Consider the following 15,487-nt stretch of genomic DNA (forward strand, 5'->3'; position numbering starts at 1 on the left):
CCCAGCTGTCAGTGCAGAGCCCAGCTCGGGGCTCAAACACAAAACCACAAGATCATGACGTGAGCTGAAGCCGGATGCTTAACTAAATGAGCCACCCCGGTGCCCCAAGACTTCTTTTTTAAAGTTTATTTATTTTCACAGAGAGAGAGAGAGAGAGAGAGCACGTGCACTCGTTGGGGAGGGGCCTAGATGGAGGCAGACAGAGAGAATCCCAAGCAGGCTTCCCGCTGTCGGCGCAGAGCCTGACGCGGGGCTCGAACTCACGAACCCGCGAGATCACGACCTGAGCCGAAGTCAGACGCCTAACCAACCGAGCCACCCAGGCGCCCCTTTGGGTCGCTTATATAACAAGTGTTTCCCTCGAGGTTGGCGATAGGAAGACACAGGGGGGCCGACTCAGAAAAGTTGTATTTTGGAAGTCGGTTTGAGCTGGTTTCGGGGACGTCAGAAAGGCAGAGGCAGAGGGAAGAAAGAGCTAATTGTGGCGGTTGTCTTAGAGCTGTCTCCGGGCTTGTCACGGTGACGTTGACAACATCGAATCAGCTGGGAGTGACGGGCGAGCGTTAGCGCCAGAGACAGTCCTGGGTTTCGCGCAGGTGCCTGAGTGTTCGCTCGTTTCCGAGATGTATCGTTTTCAAAAATAAGGTCGCCCATACCGGTCTGCGAGGTGCTTTGAAATATTTAAAGGCAGAAAAAGAAGACGACTTTCCTTTCCTTTTCCTGCAGTTGGAAAGTGGGGCAGTGGGTTGGTTCTTAGGAGCCGTTTTAGGAGTCAGATGGAGAGTCTGGGAACTACGTATTTGAGAGTTAAACCCAAGGAGAAGAAACTAAATGAGACCGAGAGAGACAGAGAGAGAGAGAGAGAGAGAGACAGTGAGCAGGGGAGGGGCAGAGAGAGAGGGAGACACAGAATCCGAAGCGGGCTCCGGGCTCCGAGCTGTCGGCACAGAGCCCGACGCGGGGCTCGGACTCACGAACCGCGAGATCATGACGTGAGCCGAAGTCAGACGCTTAGCTCACTGAGCCACTTAGGCGCCCCTATTTTCTTCAGATTTTAAAAGAAATCAATATTCCACATCTAATCGAAGCCGTTAATACCCCTTGCTGGTGTCCTTTCCTTTCCTGTTTCCCTCCTCCGAGGGAGACATTATCGTTACCATGCCTGTGTTTATGGTTTTTAATATAAACTGTATAAAGAGCGGTTGCACATGAGTTTACCATTTTTATAAAAAATATCATGCCATACATATCCTTTTGTGACTTGATTTTCCCCTCTCATTCTTTTGGGGTTTTTTTTTTTTTTTTTTTTTTTTTTTTTTTAATTAAAAAAAAATATATAATTAACACACCATAAAAAACCCCTTTTTAAAAATAACCTCGGGGGGGTTTTTTTTTTTTTTTTTTTTTAGTAAATTCCTAGATTTTTTTTTTTTTAGTAGATTCATAAAATGGAATCGTTGCCACTAATTTCAAAACATTTTCATCACCCCCCAGAGGAGCTCTGTACCCATCGGCCGTCAATTCCCATTGGCTGGTTGGGCTGTTTTCACTTTTCGACTGTTACGGGAAAACGCCACAACGAACATCTGTGTACAACTCTTTTGGGGACACTGTGAACTCTTCCTGTGCCAGGTTGGGAACCTTCGAGGAGGATCTCACACCTGCCAGGAAGTGTTCTTCACCCAGTTGAGGTCAGAGTTTAGCACCGAGGCCAGAGCCGTGGCTAGAGACTGGACCTCACGCGAGCCCCCGGGCAGGAGGGCAGAGGAGACACGTTCCCAGGAGAACAAGGAGTCATTTGTGAGCTGGAAACACAGCTCGCGAGGTGTTTACTAGAAGCTCAAAGATGAAATGTGTTTTCTCAGAGATCACAAATGTCTACAGGGACCTGAGGGACACGATGCACGAAGAAAGGAGCTTATTGTGGACTTGCAGCCCCATTGGTGGGGATGGCATCCCGTTGCCCCTGCTGACTGTGCCCACATGGGAATGTAGGCACCCCATTTCCCCAAAGAAGCCAGAAACCCCATTTCTATGGGGGGTGGGTGTGGATGTTCTGCTTTTAAAAACATCGGCAGCTGGGGCACCTGGGTACCTCAGTTGGTCAAGCATCCGACTGTTGATTTCGGCTCAGGTCATGATCTCGTGGTTCGAGAGTTCGAGCCCTGCATGGAGCTTGTTTGGGATTCTCTGTCTCCCTCTCTTTCTGCCCCTCCCCTTCTTGTGCTCTCTCTCTCTCTCTCTCTCAAAATAAATAAACTTAAAAAATATTCGTAACTAGTGGTGCCTGGGTGGCTCAGTTGGTTAAGCATCCGACTTTGGCTCAGGTCATGATCTCACGGCTCGTGGGTTCGAGCCCCGTGTCGGGCTCTGTGCTGACAGCTCGGAGCCTGGATCCTGCTTCGGATTCTGTGTCTCCCTCTCTCTCTGCCCCTCCCCAGCTTGCGCTCGCTCGCTCTCTCTCCGTCAAAAGTAAATAAAAACTTTAAAAAAATACTCGCAATTAGTTCAAATTTTGTAAAAACAAGGTAATGGGTCAGTTAATGAAGTGTGGCTCTGGCCACCTGCAGCTCAGTGGGCCCCGTGGTAACCTCTGTAGCCTTCGTAGTCAACCAGGAATGCAGTAAAGGAGCCTCTATGCTTGGACTATTCCCATTCGACATCGTCTCAGAATTTGTTTTTTCAAAGTTCTATGTAGGAATTTGATGATTGGAAGACAGAAAATCAAACCAACGAGGAGAGACTGTTTTGAGACCGAAAGATGAGAAGTCCCTGCTCGAGGCTCATGGCCGTTACATATTTTTAGACCTCTGACTGCCAACCACTGGCTGATTCGTCAGCCTGAAACATCCTTTCCACAGCGAGGGCAGGCCGTGCTGCCTTTGACAAAACGGCAATGAGGAGGTAGTGGCTGGATTTTATGGGATTGCAGCAGGAGATGATTTATTCGCGCCGGATGCTGAGAGCTGGCCCTTAGCTCGTGATGAGAAGAGCTGCAGGGCAGACAGAGCCTCTGCTCCGTCGATGGCATTGATGACCAGAGATTGTTTCTCTCCTCTCCCGGAGGGCTGGTGTTGGGGGCAGGTGGGGAGTGGGAAGGGTGTCTGGAGGGGAGGGGAAAGGGTGTGATGAGAGATCCCAAGCAATGGGCTGTAGTAGTTACCTGTCTTACTAACCTATTGTTCAAAGATCAGCCCGAGTCTAGCCTCCTCCAGGAAGCCTTCCCTGACTTGCCAATTTCTCTCTCCTTCCTGCATCTGGTCTCTGAGTTCCCTAAGCACATATTCCTCTGAGATATCATTCCCGCTGTTGTTTGGTATTCATTGATTAATTCATTCAGCAGATGTTTAATGAGCACCAACTATGTCCTAGGCAGGGTTGTAAGTGCTGAGGACACAGAGCAGGCAAATAACCTACATTTATATGTGTGTGTGCGTGTGTGTGTGTGTGTGTGTGTGTATGTGTGTGTGAGAGAGAGAGAGAGAGAGAGAGGGAGAGAGGGAGAGAGAGGCAGGAGAGAGAGAATTATAAGCAGGCTCCATGCTGCCAGCAGAGAGCCTGATGTGGGGCTCAAACTCACAAACTGTGAGGTCATGACCTGAGCTGAGATCAAGAGTCAGATGCTTAACCAACTGAGTCACTCAGACGTGCCCCCAAACCATCCATCCATCAATCCATCAATCAACCAATCAGTCAGTCACTTGCTATGTTAAAAGGTAAGCGCTATAGAAAATATGGGTCTGGGGCGCCTGGGTGGCGCAGTCGGTTAAGCGTCCGACTTCAGCCAGGTCACGATCTCGCAGTCCGTGAGTTCGAGCCCCGCGTCAGGCTCTGGGCTGATGGCTCGGAGCCTGGAGCCTGCTTCCGATTCTGTGTCTCCCTCTCTCTCTGCCCCTCGCCCGTTCATGCTCTGTCTCTCTCTGTCCCAAAAATAAATAAACGTTGAAAAAAAAAAAAAGAAAATATGGGTCTGGCTAATGGGTCTCAACTGTAGGGTTGGGGGATGAGGGATGGGTAGCGTGGTCAGAAGAGGATTTACTGAGCAGGTGGTGTTTGAACAAAGACTGGATGTTCTTTTTCACTTAGCACCTTGTGTTCATGCTGATGGTTTGGGATAAACTTTCCCACGACTTTTTTTTTCAAGCTCAAAATAGATTTACTCATTTATTTGACAAACATTTGCTGAGGATCTGTTTGGTTCTCTTCATGCTTTTGGGTCTCAGCTCAAATGTCAGTTTCTTACAGGGGCAGGCCCTGAACACCTTTCATTGTCTCCAGTTGTGATCGGTAGTCTAGTCTAAAGTAAAAATGGGGTGCTTGGGTGGCTCAGTTGGTTAAGTGTCCTACTTTGGCTCAGGTCATGATCTCGCAGTCCGTGAGTTCGAGCCCCACGTCGGGCTCCTGGAGCCTGCTTCGGATTCGGTGTCTCCCTCTCTCTCTGCCCCTCCCCCACTTGTGTACACACTCACTCTCTCTCAAAAATAAGTAAATGTTTAAAATTTTTTAAAAGTAAAAATGGACTATTTTAAAATTGTACTTAAAATTTTTTAATTGAAAAAACTTTAGCTTTTTTTTTTTTTTTTTTTTAAAGTTCAAGTCTATTTTATTTTTAGGAGAGCATTTTTCATGACCAGGACTTACTTATTTATTTACCTGATTAGTAAGACAGTGGTCTTATCGATTTGTGTATGAATGAATGAATTCTCCGTGCCTGACACATCGTATCTGCTTAATAAATGTCATTGGGTAAAATGAATGTGCCAGGGACCGTAGTGACTGTGGTGTTATAATAGGTTTTGGCCTTTGGAGAGTTAGGTTCCTACCATCCAGCAATGATGCTCCTTGGTATTTTACCCAAAGAAGTTGAAAACCTAGGTCCACAAACCAAGATGTCCTTCAGTGAATGGATAAACAAATCATGGTCCATCCGGACAGTGGAATGTTATCAGCACCAAAAAGGAATGAGCTGTCCAGCCATGAAATATGTGTAGGAACCCTGAGTGCATATCACTAAGTGAAAGAAGCCAATCTGAAGAGGCTGCGTGCCATAGGATTCCAATGATAGGACATTCCGGAAAAGGCAAAATCATGGAGACAGTAAAAGATCAGTGGTTGCCAGGCATTGAGTGGAGGAGGGGTAAATAGGCAGAGCCCGGAGGATTTTTGGGGCGGTGAGAATACTCTATACGCCACCATATGGCAGATCTGTGTCATAAGTTTGTCCCGACCAATAGCGTGAACCTTAACGTCAGTCATGGACTCCGGGTGATTGTGATGTGTCCGTGTAGGTTCATTGATGATGACAAATGTACCATCTGGTGGGGATGTTGATAACAGGGGAAGCTTGTTGGGGGGCAGGGGGAATATGGGAAATCTCTATACCCTCCCCTCAATTTTGCTGTGAACCTAAAACTGTTGGGGGGAAGAAACGACAACAAAGTCTTAAAAAAAAAAAAAACGAAGAGAATTACATTGTGATGGTGGAGACAGACATAACCTTCTCAAAGCGAAGAGTATATAAATATACTTGCCAGGCAGGCATAAGAATATAGCTCAGAATTCAGCTGACTGGTAGCTCCTTGTGTCCCAGAAGGCAAATGACACTCCCCGGAATTTTACGGGATGTCCTGCTGGGCCTTTTGAGTATGTTCGATGAATTAAACAAACACGTATTGAATCCCTACAATCTTCTGGGTACTGTGCCAGCTGCTACAGGCACATCCTTGTCCTCACGGGGTGAACAGTCTAGATGGGATGGCATATTTCAGTCTCCTCGTACTTACTGTGAGTAACCAGCAGATCTACTCTGGGGCATTTGTTCATTGCAGTCATGGGTCAGTATGTTCCTTGCTTTGTGCTCATTTAAAAAGTACTGACCAGAGAAAGGCTCTTAAGACAGAGACCCTGACAGGGGTCAGCCTCTCTTGCTCCATTTCTAGAAAAACTCATGTGGGGAAGGCTTCAACATCTCAGCCTGGTAGCTCAGAACCATCTAGAAGTTTGTGGGGATTGTGGGGAGGGGTAAAAAAAATCTATGTAAATGGCATAGTTTACTGGAGAGGAGTTCAAGCTTTTGATTAAAAAATTTTGTGTGTGTGTTTGTTTATTTTTGAGAGAGAGAGAGACAGGGTGTGAGCAGGGGAGGAGCAGAGAGAGAGGGAGACACAGAATCTGAAGCAGGTTCCAGGCTCTGAGCTGTCCGCACAGAGCCCGACGCGGGGCTCGAACTCACGTGAGATCACGCGAGATCTCGCGAGATCGTGACCTGAGCCGAAGTCAGACGCTTAACCGACTGCGCCGCCCAGCGCCCAAGAGGAGTTCAAGCTTTTGAACCCCCCCCCACTTCATTCCTCCTTTTCCATCCCTGTCCCCTTCCACCACCAACCAACGAAACCACAAAAACAAAACAAAACAAAACCCCAGCTATAATTATTTATCGTCTTGGGTTACATGCTGAGAAATGGCTGGGTGTGGCTCCAGGGGACAGGCTGCTGGGTTGGGCCCCCATTCCCCTCTCCTGCCGCATCCCTCCCTCTCCTTCTTGCTGACATGTCTGAGCGGTAGCCACACTGTGCATTTAAAAGCTGTCCCAGCCCCACTTCTGGGGTCCCAGGGTCCCAGGGTCCCAGGAAAGAGGCTCAGCTTTTATTGAAGCAGTTTCTACAGGACTTTGGGAACCAAGTCCTTTCGGGAGGATGCTGTGTGCTCTCACTCGAGGGGAGAAGCCGCCGAGCCCCATTTCCTGCCTGACCTCTGCCAACACACACATGCACACGTGTGCACACACGCACGCACACACACACGCACGCGCTCACTTCTCCACCCCCCCGGGGAAAAATGTCTAATGAATGTCTCATGGCTGAAGAACTGATCCAGGTTCCTCAGAGGCAGTTGGTAATTATTAAGTCGAGAGGATCATGAAACACTGTTCTAAGTTTGAAAGGCTTATCAAGAGGAGATCAGGAGCAGGTAGTTAATAATTATAAACCCATTTCCATGGAAATGGCCTTATTAGCAAGGACGCCAGCTGCCTGAAAGTAAAAGACTGCCTTTCCAGTTGGAGGGAAATGACCTAAAATAAAAACTTGCGCATAAAAGTGACTCTGAGTTGGTTGTTGATCCGTTTCTAGCTGGACTTGGGCAGAGTCCCATAGCTGGTCCAGCTCATGGGCTGGACAGTCAGAGAGGAGAAGGAAGGACCCACGGGGAATGGGGCTGCCCTCTTTCCCAAAGACCGGCTGCTTCTGTACCCCGAGACCAGAGTGCAGATTTAGCAGGATTAAGCTGCCAATAGCAGAAAGTTATCACTTTCTTGGCGTTCACTTTGCTGGGATCCACTGAATGCTGAGAAACCAGGAGGTATTGGAAGCTGCCCTCTAGTCGTGGTTACAAGCACGGCACACGGTCCAGAGGGATCGAAGATCTGGTCTGAAAGGACCAAGCGTCTCTTACAGGAGGACACCCAGCAGATGGAGAAGTGAGGAAATCCTGTGACCAGAGAGGAGATTTTTCAGGCCGGAGTGTGGTGGGTGGGGAACGAGGGTCGTGGAGTGGGTCCCTAAGTTCCTGAGACCCTGAAATCCCTTTGGCAGCTCAGGGCCAGCCCTTAATCTCCCCCTTCTGTGCCTTCTCACTAAAGATGCCCAGTAAATCAGGGTCCCCTGGGGGGGCGGTGGTCCCCATGCGTGCCCACTGTCCACCTCCTCACAAGGCCTGGGATCTCTATGCAGCGAGCACTGTCCTCCCCGTGCAGAACAACACGACAAATAGATACTTGAGGACTCACAGCTCGCAAGTCCCACACCCAGCCTCAGCTCAGCAGGGAACACCCGGCTGTGTTACTTTAATAAAGTTATATTTCGGTTTAAGTAGCTGCTTCTGGCTAGTGGCCACTGGATGAGACAGAGCAACATCAGAGTTTCTTAAGCCCTTGGCTGCGTGGGAAAAGGTTAGATGCGACCAGTTCTGTGTGGAGTCTGGTGTGGTTCTGATTTGTGTGGAATTCTATACGGGGCAGGTCAGTTCTGTCAATACTATTGCTGTGTCTGAATGAGGTCTTGGGTACCTAGATGCCTCCCTCTCGCCAGCCCCCTGTGGTTTTGACCCTCTTCGGGAGTTGGCCGGGGGGAGGGGAGCTGTCCATGGTAGCAGACTTCTGGGGGCCAAGCAGCCTGCCCAGGTTCATTTCCAAACTCTTTCCTCACAGGTTGCGCGTTGGGGGTTCAAACTGAAGACCCTGTCCAGACCCTAAAAGGCAGGGCAGAGGCTTCCAGGCCCACTTGGGTCCAGGCAGGCCCACTGGCAGGAAAGGAATAAGTTGGTTCGTGTGACTCAGGTCTTGGGCGACTGTGAATCAGTTACTCGGCCGTCATATTCCTTGGCTGGGGATAAAGCTAGCACCAGGGTGGGAAGAGGCTACAGCAGGAATCACTCACAAGTCCTGTGCTGGCTGGCTTCTGTTTTAACTCTGTTCGGTGACTTATGTTGGTACAATAGTCAGCCTATAATTTACAACGTCCCTGTCAATGATAAGACGCTCCCTGTGTACAAAAATATTATTGAGAATGGCATTGGTCTTTTTCACCTATAAATGCCCCATCCACCTTCTTCCCCGCTTCCAAAAACACATGCAGCGCTGTCGCTCCATGAATTAAGGCAGGTGGATTCTTTACATCTCATCCCATTTTGGGCTCACGAAATGAACAGTCTACTGTACTATCTTATATGTTGCTCATAGTTATGTGGCGAACCAGGAAGCTAGGGAGTCCTTCCCACGCTTGGTCTCGTGATTCTCCCACCAGCCCATTCTTCCCAAATCCTAAAGCTCAGAGTTTGAACCACTGGTCCATAGACACAGCTAAGTAAAAGTAGAAGTAGCCAGAATCCCGGACTTGCTGCAGGACTGGAACAATGGTGACACCAGACAGGAGGCTCAGGGCGCCTTGCCGTGCGCGGTGCTGGATGGTGGCATGGGCATGCGTTGGGTGGGGGCGACACCAGACAGGAGGCTCAGGGCCCCTTGCTGCGTGCGGTGCTTGGAGGCTCTGTCAGCACCGCCGTGTGCTCTGTTGAAGTTGGCAGTCACCCTTTCGATTGGCAAGGAGGAGGGTGACAATTTATTACACTCTTGATGTTCTGCTGAGCATCAGGTTTTAAATGGCACTTTCGTATGTGTTTGTTTTCCAGGACAAATGGCTCCTTCTACGAGATCTTGCAAGTGGACTTTGGGGTCGACAACAGCAGCGGCCTGGCCGGGGCCCAGCCCATCACCTGGCAGGTGGAATACCCAGTGGAGGACTCCATGAGCGAACTGGCCGTCTCCGAGATCTTTGTCAGCCAGACATCCTTCGTGGGCATTGTCCCTCTTGCGATGGTGAGAAATTTGAGCTTCGGAAGGGGGTCACCAGGAAGTTTTCTTTGAGTGATTTAATACTCAAAGAAACATGAAGCGTTTTATAATCTGTTATTTTTTATGCTCTTGATGAAGTTCTTGAAGCAAAGGAAATGCACTTAGATTATGTTTTATTTACCTACTTCCCATAATGCCTTCCTGGAAACTATGTGGGGTCTACTGTAAATCTCTGTTCCTTGTGGATATTGGGGAACGTTTCCCGGGGAGCCCTTGTCCTTTATCGTCTCAGTCTGTGCCCACATCAGGACTAAGTGCTGTATCAGGGGTCTGCGTGGGGACAGTGCTTTGCATGTGAGCGAGTGGCCCGGGTCACTCGACTTCGCCAGGAAGTTCCCAGGGAGCGTGGGGGCTGGACAACTGAAAAGCGCAGCTGGACTGAAGGAGCCTTGTTAGGATCTGAACAACTGAGCCTGCATAAGGTCCTGAAGTCCACAGAACCTGTTGTGTTTCTGTGCCTGGCCTGGAGTGACCAGATTTTTCCTCTGACTTTGGTTGAAGCTCCCTTCGCGACCAGGCTCGGGGACCACACCAGACCACAGGGTCACACATGAGGTTCCAGAACGTAAAAAGGACAGCGCCGGTGGGCCACAGGGATGATCAATCCCTGGGGAAGGCTGCATTCCTAATACCCTTTTCCACACCGGACATGTTCAGTGGAACATGAAATATTCTGCATTGCTTTGACCTTCCTGTCTGGGACCAAAGTGTGGGGGTCAACACCCAGATATTCTAGGGCAATCTGTGGGTGCTTCTGTCATTCGTACTCAAGTTGGATACCAGGGTTAAGATCCTTGTAAACGAAACCCTACATCCTCCAATTAATTCTGCAGTTCTGTATCTGTGTTCTTATTCTCGTCTGTGGCTGAAACACTTTCCCAAAGTCTCCCCAAGCCTGGCTCCTTCTCTTCAACTTGACTGTTCAGAGATGCACCCTTCCCCAGCCACGTTGGCCAGAACTGGCTCTCTGTCCCCCTTTGTATCACTGTCTGCCCACGTCACCACGCTGTTTCACCTTCTTCATAGATGTCATTGGTGTTGGAGGTGCAGGGCTCACTACCCATGTCCTCCCTGCAAGGTGAGATCCGTGGAGGTAGGGTTCTGGTCAGTCGTGTCCACGTCTGTGACCCCAGCACCTAGAACAATGCCTGAGACAGTTCATATATGCTGGAAACGAATGCTGGTGAAAGAACCCCATGCTTTAATCCAGGCTACTGGGCTCATCTAATTCTTGAAAGTTAGCCTGATGGAGTTTACCCCCATGAGCAACAATCTGCATGGTGGTTTTGGGGCAGAGCCACAACCAGCGGGAAATGGCCCTGGAAAGGGGCAGAGATCGATGGATGTAGATTTTAAGGCAGAAGGAGGCCGTTCTGATTCTCCAGATCAACCTAGATCTGGCTGAGGTTGGGTTACATCTTTACTCCGAGTCCTTACAATTTTGCTCTATGCTTAATGTGTAGCAGTTGATTCACTGGGGATCCCGCAGCCTCCCATTGCTTCTGAGGACGGAATTTCAAGGGAGGGCGTCGTGCTCTCCTCTGATGGGCAGGTGCTGGTTCGGAGAGGAGCCAGAAAGGAGGCTGGAACCAGGCAGGGAGATAGACTCCTGGTTGGCCGAGTGCAGCCCACAGACCAAATCCAGTCTGCTGCTTGTGTCTGTGGAAAAAGTTGTGTCAGAACACAGCCAAGTGATGGATGGTGATGCGTCGTTTACGACTGCGGTAGGGCTGTGTTGGCGCACTTGCAACGACGCATCCGTGGCCAGAACTTGAGTTTAGCATCTTGCCGGAAGTACCCTTCTGAGCAGAGTGCCTGGCAGCGGGGACAATTACTCCGTCGTTCTGGGCTTCGGGAGACATTAGTCTTGTCTCTTGGGATAACCTTTCCTGATGGACCTTTGCTACAGACGCTCAAATGCTCTTTGGCTGTGGTGACAGCCTCTCTCATGATGCCTGAAGACCTCACTGATGGCTCTTGGCTGAGTGGGGTGTCCCTCACGGGGACAGGACAGAGTCAGGGGGAGGAGAAGAGAAGGAGATGGTGAAACCCACACAGGAAGGAAGAACGTGGCAGATCAGGAAAAGCAGGTGGGCTTTGACAGTCTCTGCCGGGGCCAGCCTCCTCGACCCTGTGTCTTCCTGACAGGTGCCTGGGCTCAGCACCGGGGGTGGGGGGTGGGGGGGGCGGGGGGGGGGTGGAGGCATGTCTCTGACTATGAGATGCTGCATGTCGCTCCCCATCTGGTCAATCTTTACTTAGGGAAGGTTTCTTGCTTTTGGGCTTTAATTCCTTTTGTCAGGAAAGCGTTGGATCCTTGAGTGGTGTTTTGTATCACAGTCTCTTAAATCACTGTGAGGAGCGGCTTCAAAATGACCCCAGGGGACCAGAGCTATTTAGGAAGGTTTGCAGTGGGACGGTGGGACCGAGCTTGGTAGTTCATCTTCTTGAAATCGGTTGTTTGAGCTGCTCTCCAAACCCACAACTGCCAAGGGGTGGCCTTGGGGGGGGGGTGGGCGTGGGGGCGGTTCTGCCTACTTGCTTAGCAGGGAAGTACCTTCTGTGTGCTCCTTCCCTTTCTCCCTTCCTGCCAGGCCCCTCCCCTCCCTCTTCTCTCCCCTCCCCCCTCCCCTTCCTTTCTCCTTCCCTCCCCCTCCCTTCCTCCCCCAAACCCCCTCCTGCTCCCCACCTCTCTTCTTCCTTCTCAGTGGCAGCTAACTCTGGACAACTTCTGCTGCATGATATAAAGGTGCTGTGAGACTTGTCCACAGGCATGAACAAAAGGGCCTTGTTATTATATGGGGTTGTACCCAGAAGCAGAAGCCACTTTCCTGGTTCAAACAGAGTCATTTCCGTGCAAGCCCTCGGGTACGCGGGAATTAGGACAGATGAGAAGCCAGACACAGAACAGAAGAGAGTCGGGAAGCCTGGCAGGAACGAGGGCCCCCCCACCCCAGGCTGGAGGCAGGGCACCGGGGCTGGGTCACCAAAGAACCGGAGCCCGTCCAGGGAACGGACGCCGGCTCTGGTTTTATCGCACGATGTGACTCTGACGTCCGAATGTGTCCTGTTCACCAGAAGCCTGTGCGTTCAGAACCCAGCCTTGCCGAGTCCCAGGCCCGGCCGGAATGCTCCACTGGGCTGGTTTCTCGTCTCTTTTCACCTTAAAGGTCCCCTTGGAGAGGCCTCTCCCGGCCGCTCAGACCAACTTAGTTCCGTCCTTATATCCTTGCTGACTTGTCTCCAGTTCATGCTTATTTATATGTTTGTGCACATCTGTCTTGGCCTGGCTCCGATCAGGAGAAAGAATTTGAACAGGGAAAGTTTGATTTAAAGAGTTATTAATTCTGACAAGGACTGGAAAATGAGGGGTTGCTTAGTGAGAAGTGAAGAGAACGCTCAAGAATGTCTGGATGGAAGACATCAGGAGTACCCCCCGCCCGAGGGCTGAGAGCGCGTGCCCAAGGAAGAGGTTCCCCCCGCCCTGAGATCCAGACCTTATCGGGGAGGGGGTACAGTCACGGCTCACTGAATGTGGAGAAGTTGCTGAGGTGGCCGACCGGTGCAACTCGCTGGGATTTTGAGGACCGCACTTTACAGGGACGCGTCTCCTCAGAGGCACTTGCTGTCGAGGCATTCAAGGTGGATGCTGGGCAGAGCTGCGGGCTGCCGGCTGCCGCGGGAGCTGCCCACGAAGGCAGCCACCCGTGCCGGAGAAGTCACGGCGTGGGCACGGCAGCAGCCCGCAGAGAGAGCGCCACAATCAGAAAGCAAACCCTTTCCCTCTGCAGCGTCTCTCCGGCACCCTTACGGGCAAAGCTCCACACCTTGCCTTTCGGCGAAGGAAAAATGTTAAGGACTCAGATCCATTTTCACAGAGCAGGTGATGAGGGGCACATTGGAGCTGGGCAGCAGTAGATTGCTAAGCAGATACTGGTCACGAGCTGCTTGATGGGAGGGACCGTGTTTGCTCCGACCACCAGGCGTTTTCTCAGCACGGTGCATGGTGCCCCACGTACGGCATTTGCTCAACAAGGGAATGAATGGTTCTATTTACCCTCGGAACCCAAGTCCACTGGCTGGAGCTCTCATTTGCCGTGTTAATTCCCTTTTGCCGCTGTAACAAATCATTCCAGACTTAATGGCTTAAAGCAACACAAGGTCACTGTCTTATAGTCTGCAGGCCAGAGTCTGACATGGGTCTCCCTGGGCTACGATCAACGTATCAGCAAGACTGCGTCCTTCTCGAGGCTGGGAGGGAGGCGGATCCATTCGCTGCCCTTTCCAGCTCCCCGAGGCCGCCCGCATCCCTTGGCTCCTGGCTCCGTACCACTCAGACCTCTGCTTCTGTCATTGTGTCTCCTTTCTGAGCCTCTTGCCTCCCTCTGTCCCTTATGAGGACCCTTGTGATGACGTTGGGTTCTCTTGGATATGAGGCAGGAAAATCTCATCTCGAGAACCTTCACTTACCCTCTTGCCGTGCAGAGTAACATCCCCATCGGTTCTGGGGGTTAGGACGTGGGCATCCTTGGGGGGTGTTATTTTCCTCCTACTCTCCCTGGTACGGGACCCCAGTCTCCCCTTCTGGTCCTCCTCAGGCTGTGTACCCTGAGCTCTCCATCCTTCTTCCCACGATCCGTTCTTCTGTTGCCTCCCCGGGCTGCTTTCTGAGCCGCTTTCTGGACCTCAGTGTCAACCCCAGCCAACCCACCACCTCTGACAGCTCCCTGCTCCTGGGGGCACTGCTTTTCTGCCATTAGGAAAGCACTCTGCTCTTTTGGAGGATCCCACAGGAGAGCCACCACAGGCCTGGCGATCTGCGTTTACACGCAAAGCCTTTCCTTCTGGAGGATACGGACCCCCCAGGGGCTGGGGCTGTTGGCTTCCTCTAACCCCTGGGGCTGGAAGAGACCTGAGGGCAGAGCCCAGCTGGCCTCTCCTTCTCGCTGTGGCCTCCCGGGGTCAGTTAACTTGTCTTTGCTTTCATTTCTCACCTGTGAATTTCCAAGTTAGAATCCCAGTCCTGTGTATCGCACAGCGGTGTTACGCAGACTGAGACCCAACAAATACGAACATGCTTACGACATCCAGGCAAATGGAAAGGTCACGTATGCAGTTGGAAAGCAACCCAGGAGGACTCAAGCACCTTCAGCTCTTGTGTAGAGTTAGTGACTGTCTCTACCTTTCCGGCTTTGTTACCCTGTTGCTTTACTGGGCTGATGTACATCCTGGGAAAACGTCAATCATTTCCACCTTTCAGGGAGCTGGCAGTGAAACATTTTGGTCAAGAGTACAGGCTATTGGGTGAACCTTTCTAGACTGAAATTTGAACTGTTAGCTTTGTTATTGTGGGTACATCACGTCTGTGAAACTGTTTCCTCGTCTGTGAAATGGTATTTCCTGCCTTATAGAGTTTTGTGAGGATTCAGTGAAATCCTGCAGGGACGGTGTTAGCACGTTGGCCTGGCACGTTGTAAGCACTCTGTAATATTTAGTCATCCGTATTTTCATCATGGCCATTATACGCTCTGGCCACATGCAGTCCTATCTGTCAAACTTTGCGGGAAGGCCAAACAGAGGTTCGGTCTCAGGGCAGGTGGTGGGTTCTCCTCCTGGAGGAAAGCCAGAGTTTGATTTCATGAGTCAGATATGGCCATGGTGCAGAGATGGGGAGATGAAGACCTGGGACTCAGCTGTGACAGGGAGGAGAGGAGGGAAGACTGCTGGGTGGGCAGTCAGCGGTGACTGTGCCCAGTCTCACAGCCCCTTCTGAGGGGGACTGTTACCCTGCAAGGCAACCTCAAGCTTATGATTTAGAACTTTGCTACTACAGTTGCGTGACCCTGGGTAGCATTGGACACTGTGGGCACCTTTTGGGTGATGAGCCAATTGCTACTTCATGGAGGTAAATTTTCAGCTTTGGGGGATGCCTGATAGAACTGAGAGACCCCAGGCATAGAAGCCAGGGCAGGCCCCAGTGCAGTGATCCAGGCAGGAGGGCTTGCAAAAGAACAGTGGCAGTGGTGATGTACCCATCCATCCCCCTTTCCATCCATCCATATATCCATCTGTCCATCC

The 15,487-nt window shown here is 50.9% G+C and overlaps 1 protein-coding gene across 1 annotated transcript in view; it reads left to right on the forward strand.

Annotated features, from left to right (window-relative positions):
* The window catches only part of TMEM132B (transmembrane protein 132B), a 228,180-nt gene that overhangs the window by 128,459 nt on the left and 84,234 nt on the right, over positions 1-15,487 (forward strand). The window contains exon 4 of the mRNA XM_040444097.1: positions 9,187-9,373. Coding sequence (XP_040300031.1) covers positions 9,187-9,373 — 187 coding nt within the window. The remainder of the gene's footprint in view (positions 1-9,186; positions 9,374-15,487) is intronic.

The sequence above is a fragment of the Herpailurus yagouaroundi genome, unplaced genomic scaffold (genome assembly GCF_014898765.1).
Source record: "Herpailurus yagouaroundi ecotype Mexico unplaced genomic scaffold, PumYag 191, whole genome shotgun sequence".
In the NCBI taxonomy this organism is placed as follows: Eukaryota; Metazoa; Chordata; class Mammalia; order Carnivora; family Felidae; genus Herpailurus; species Herpailurus yagouaroundi.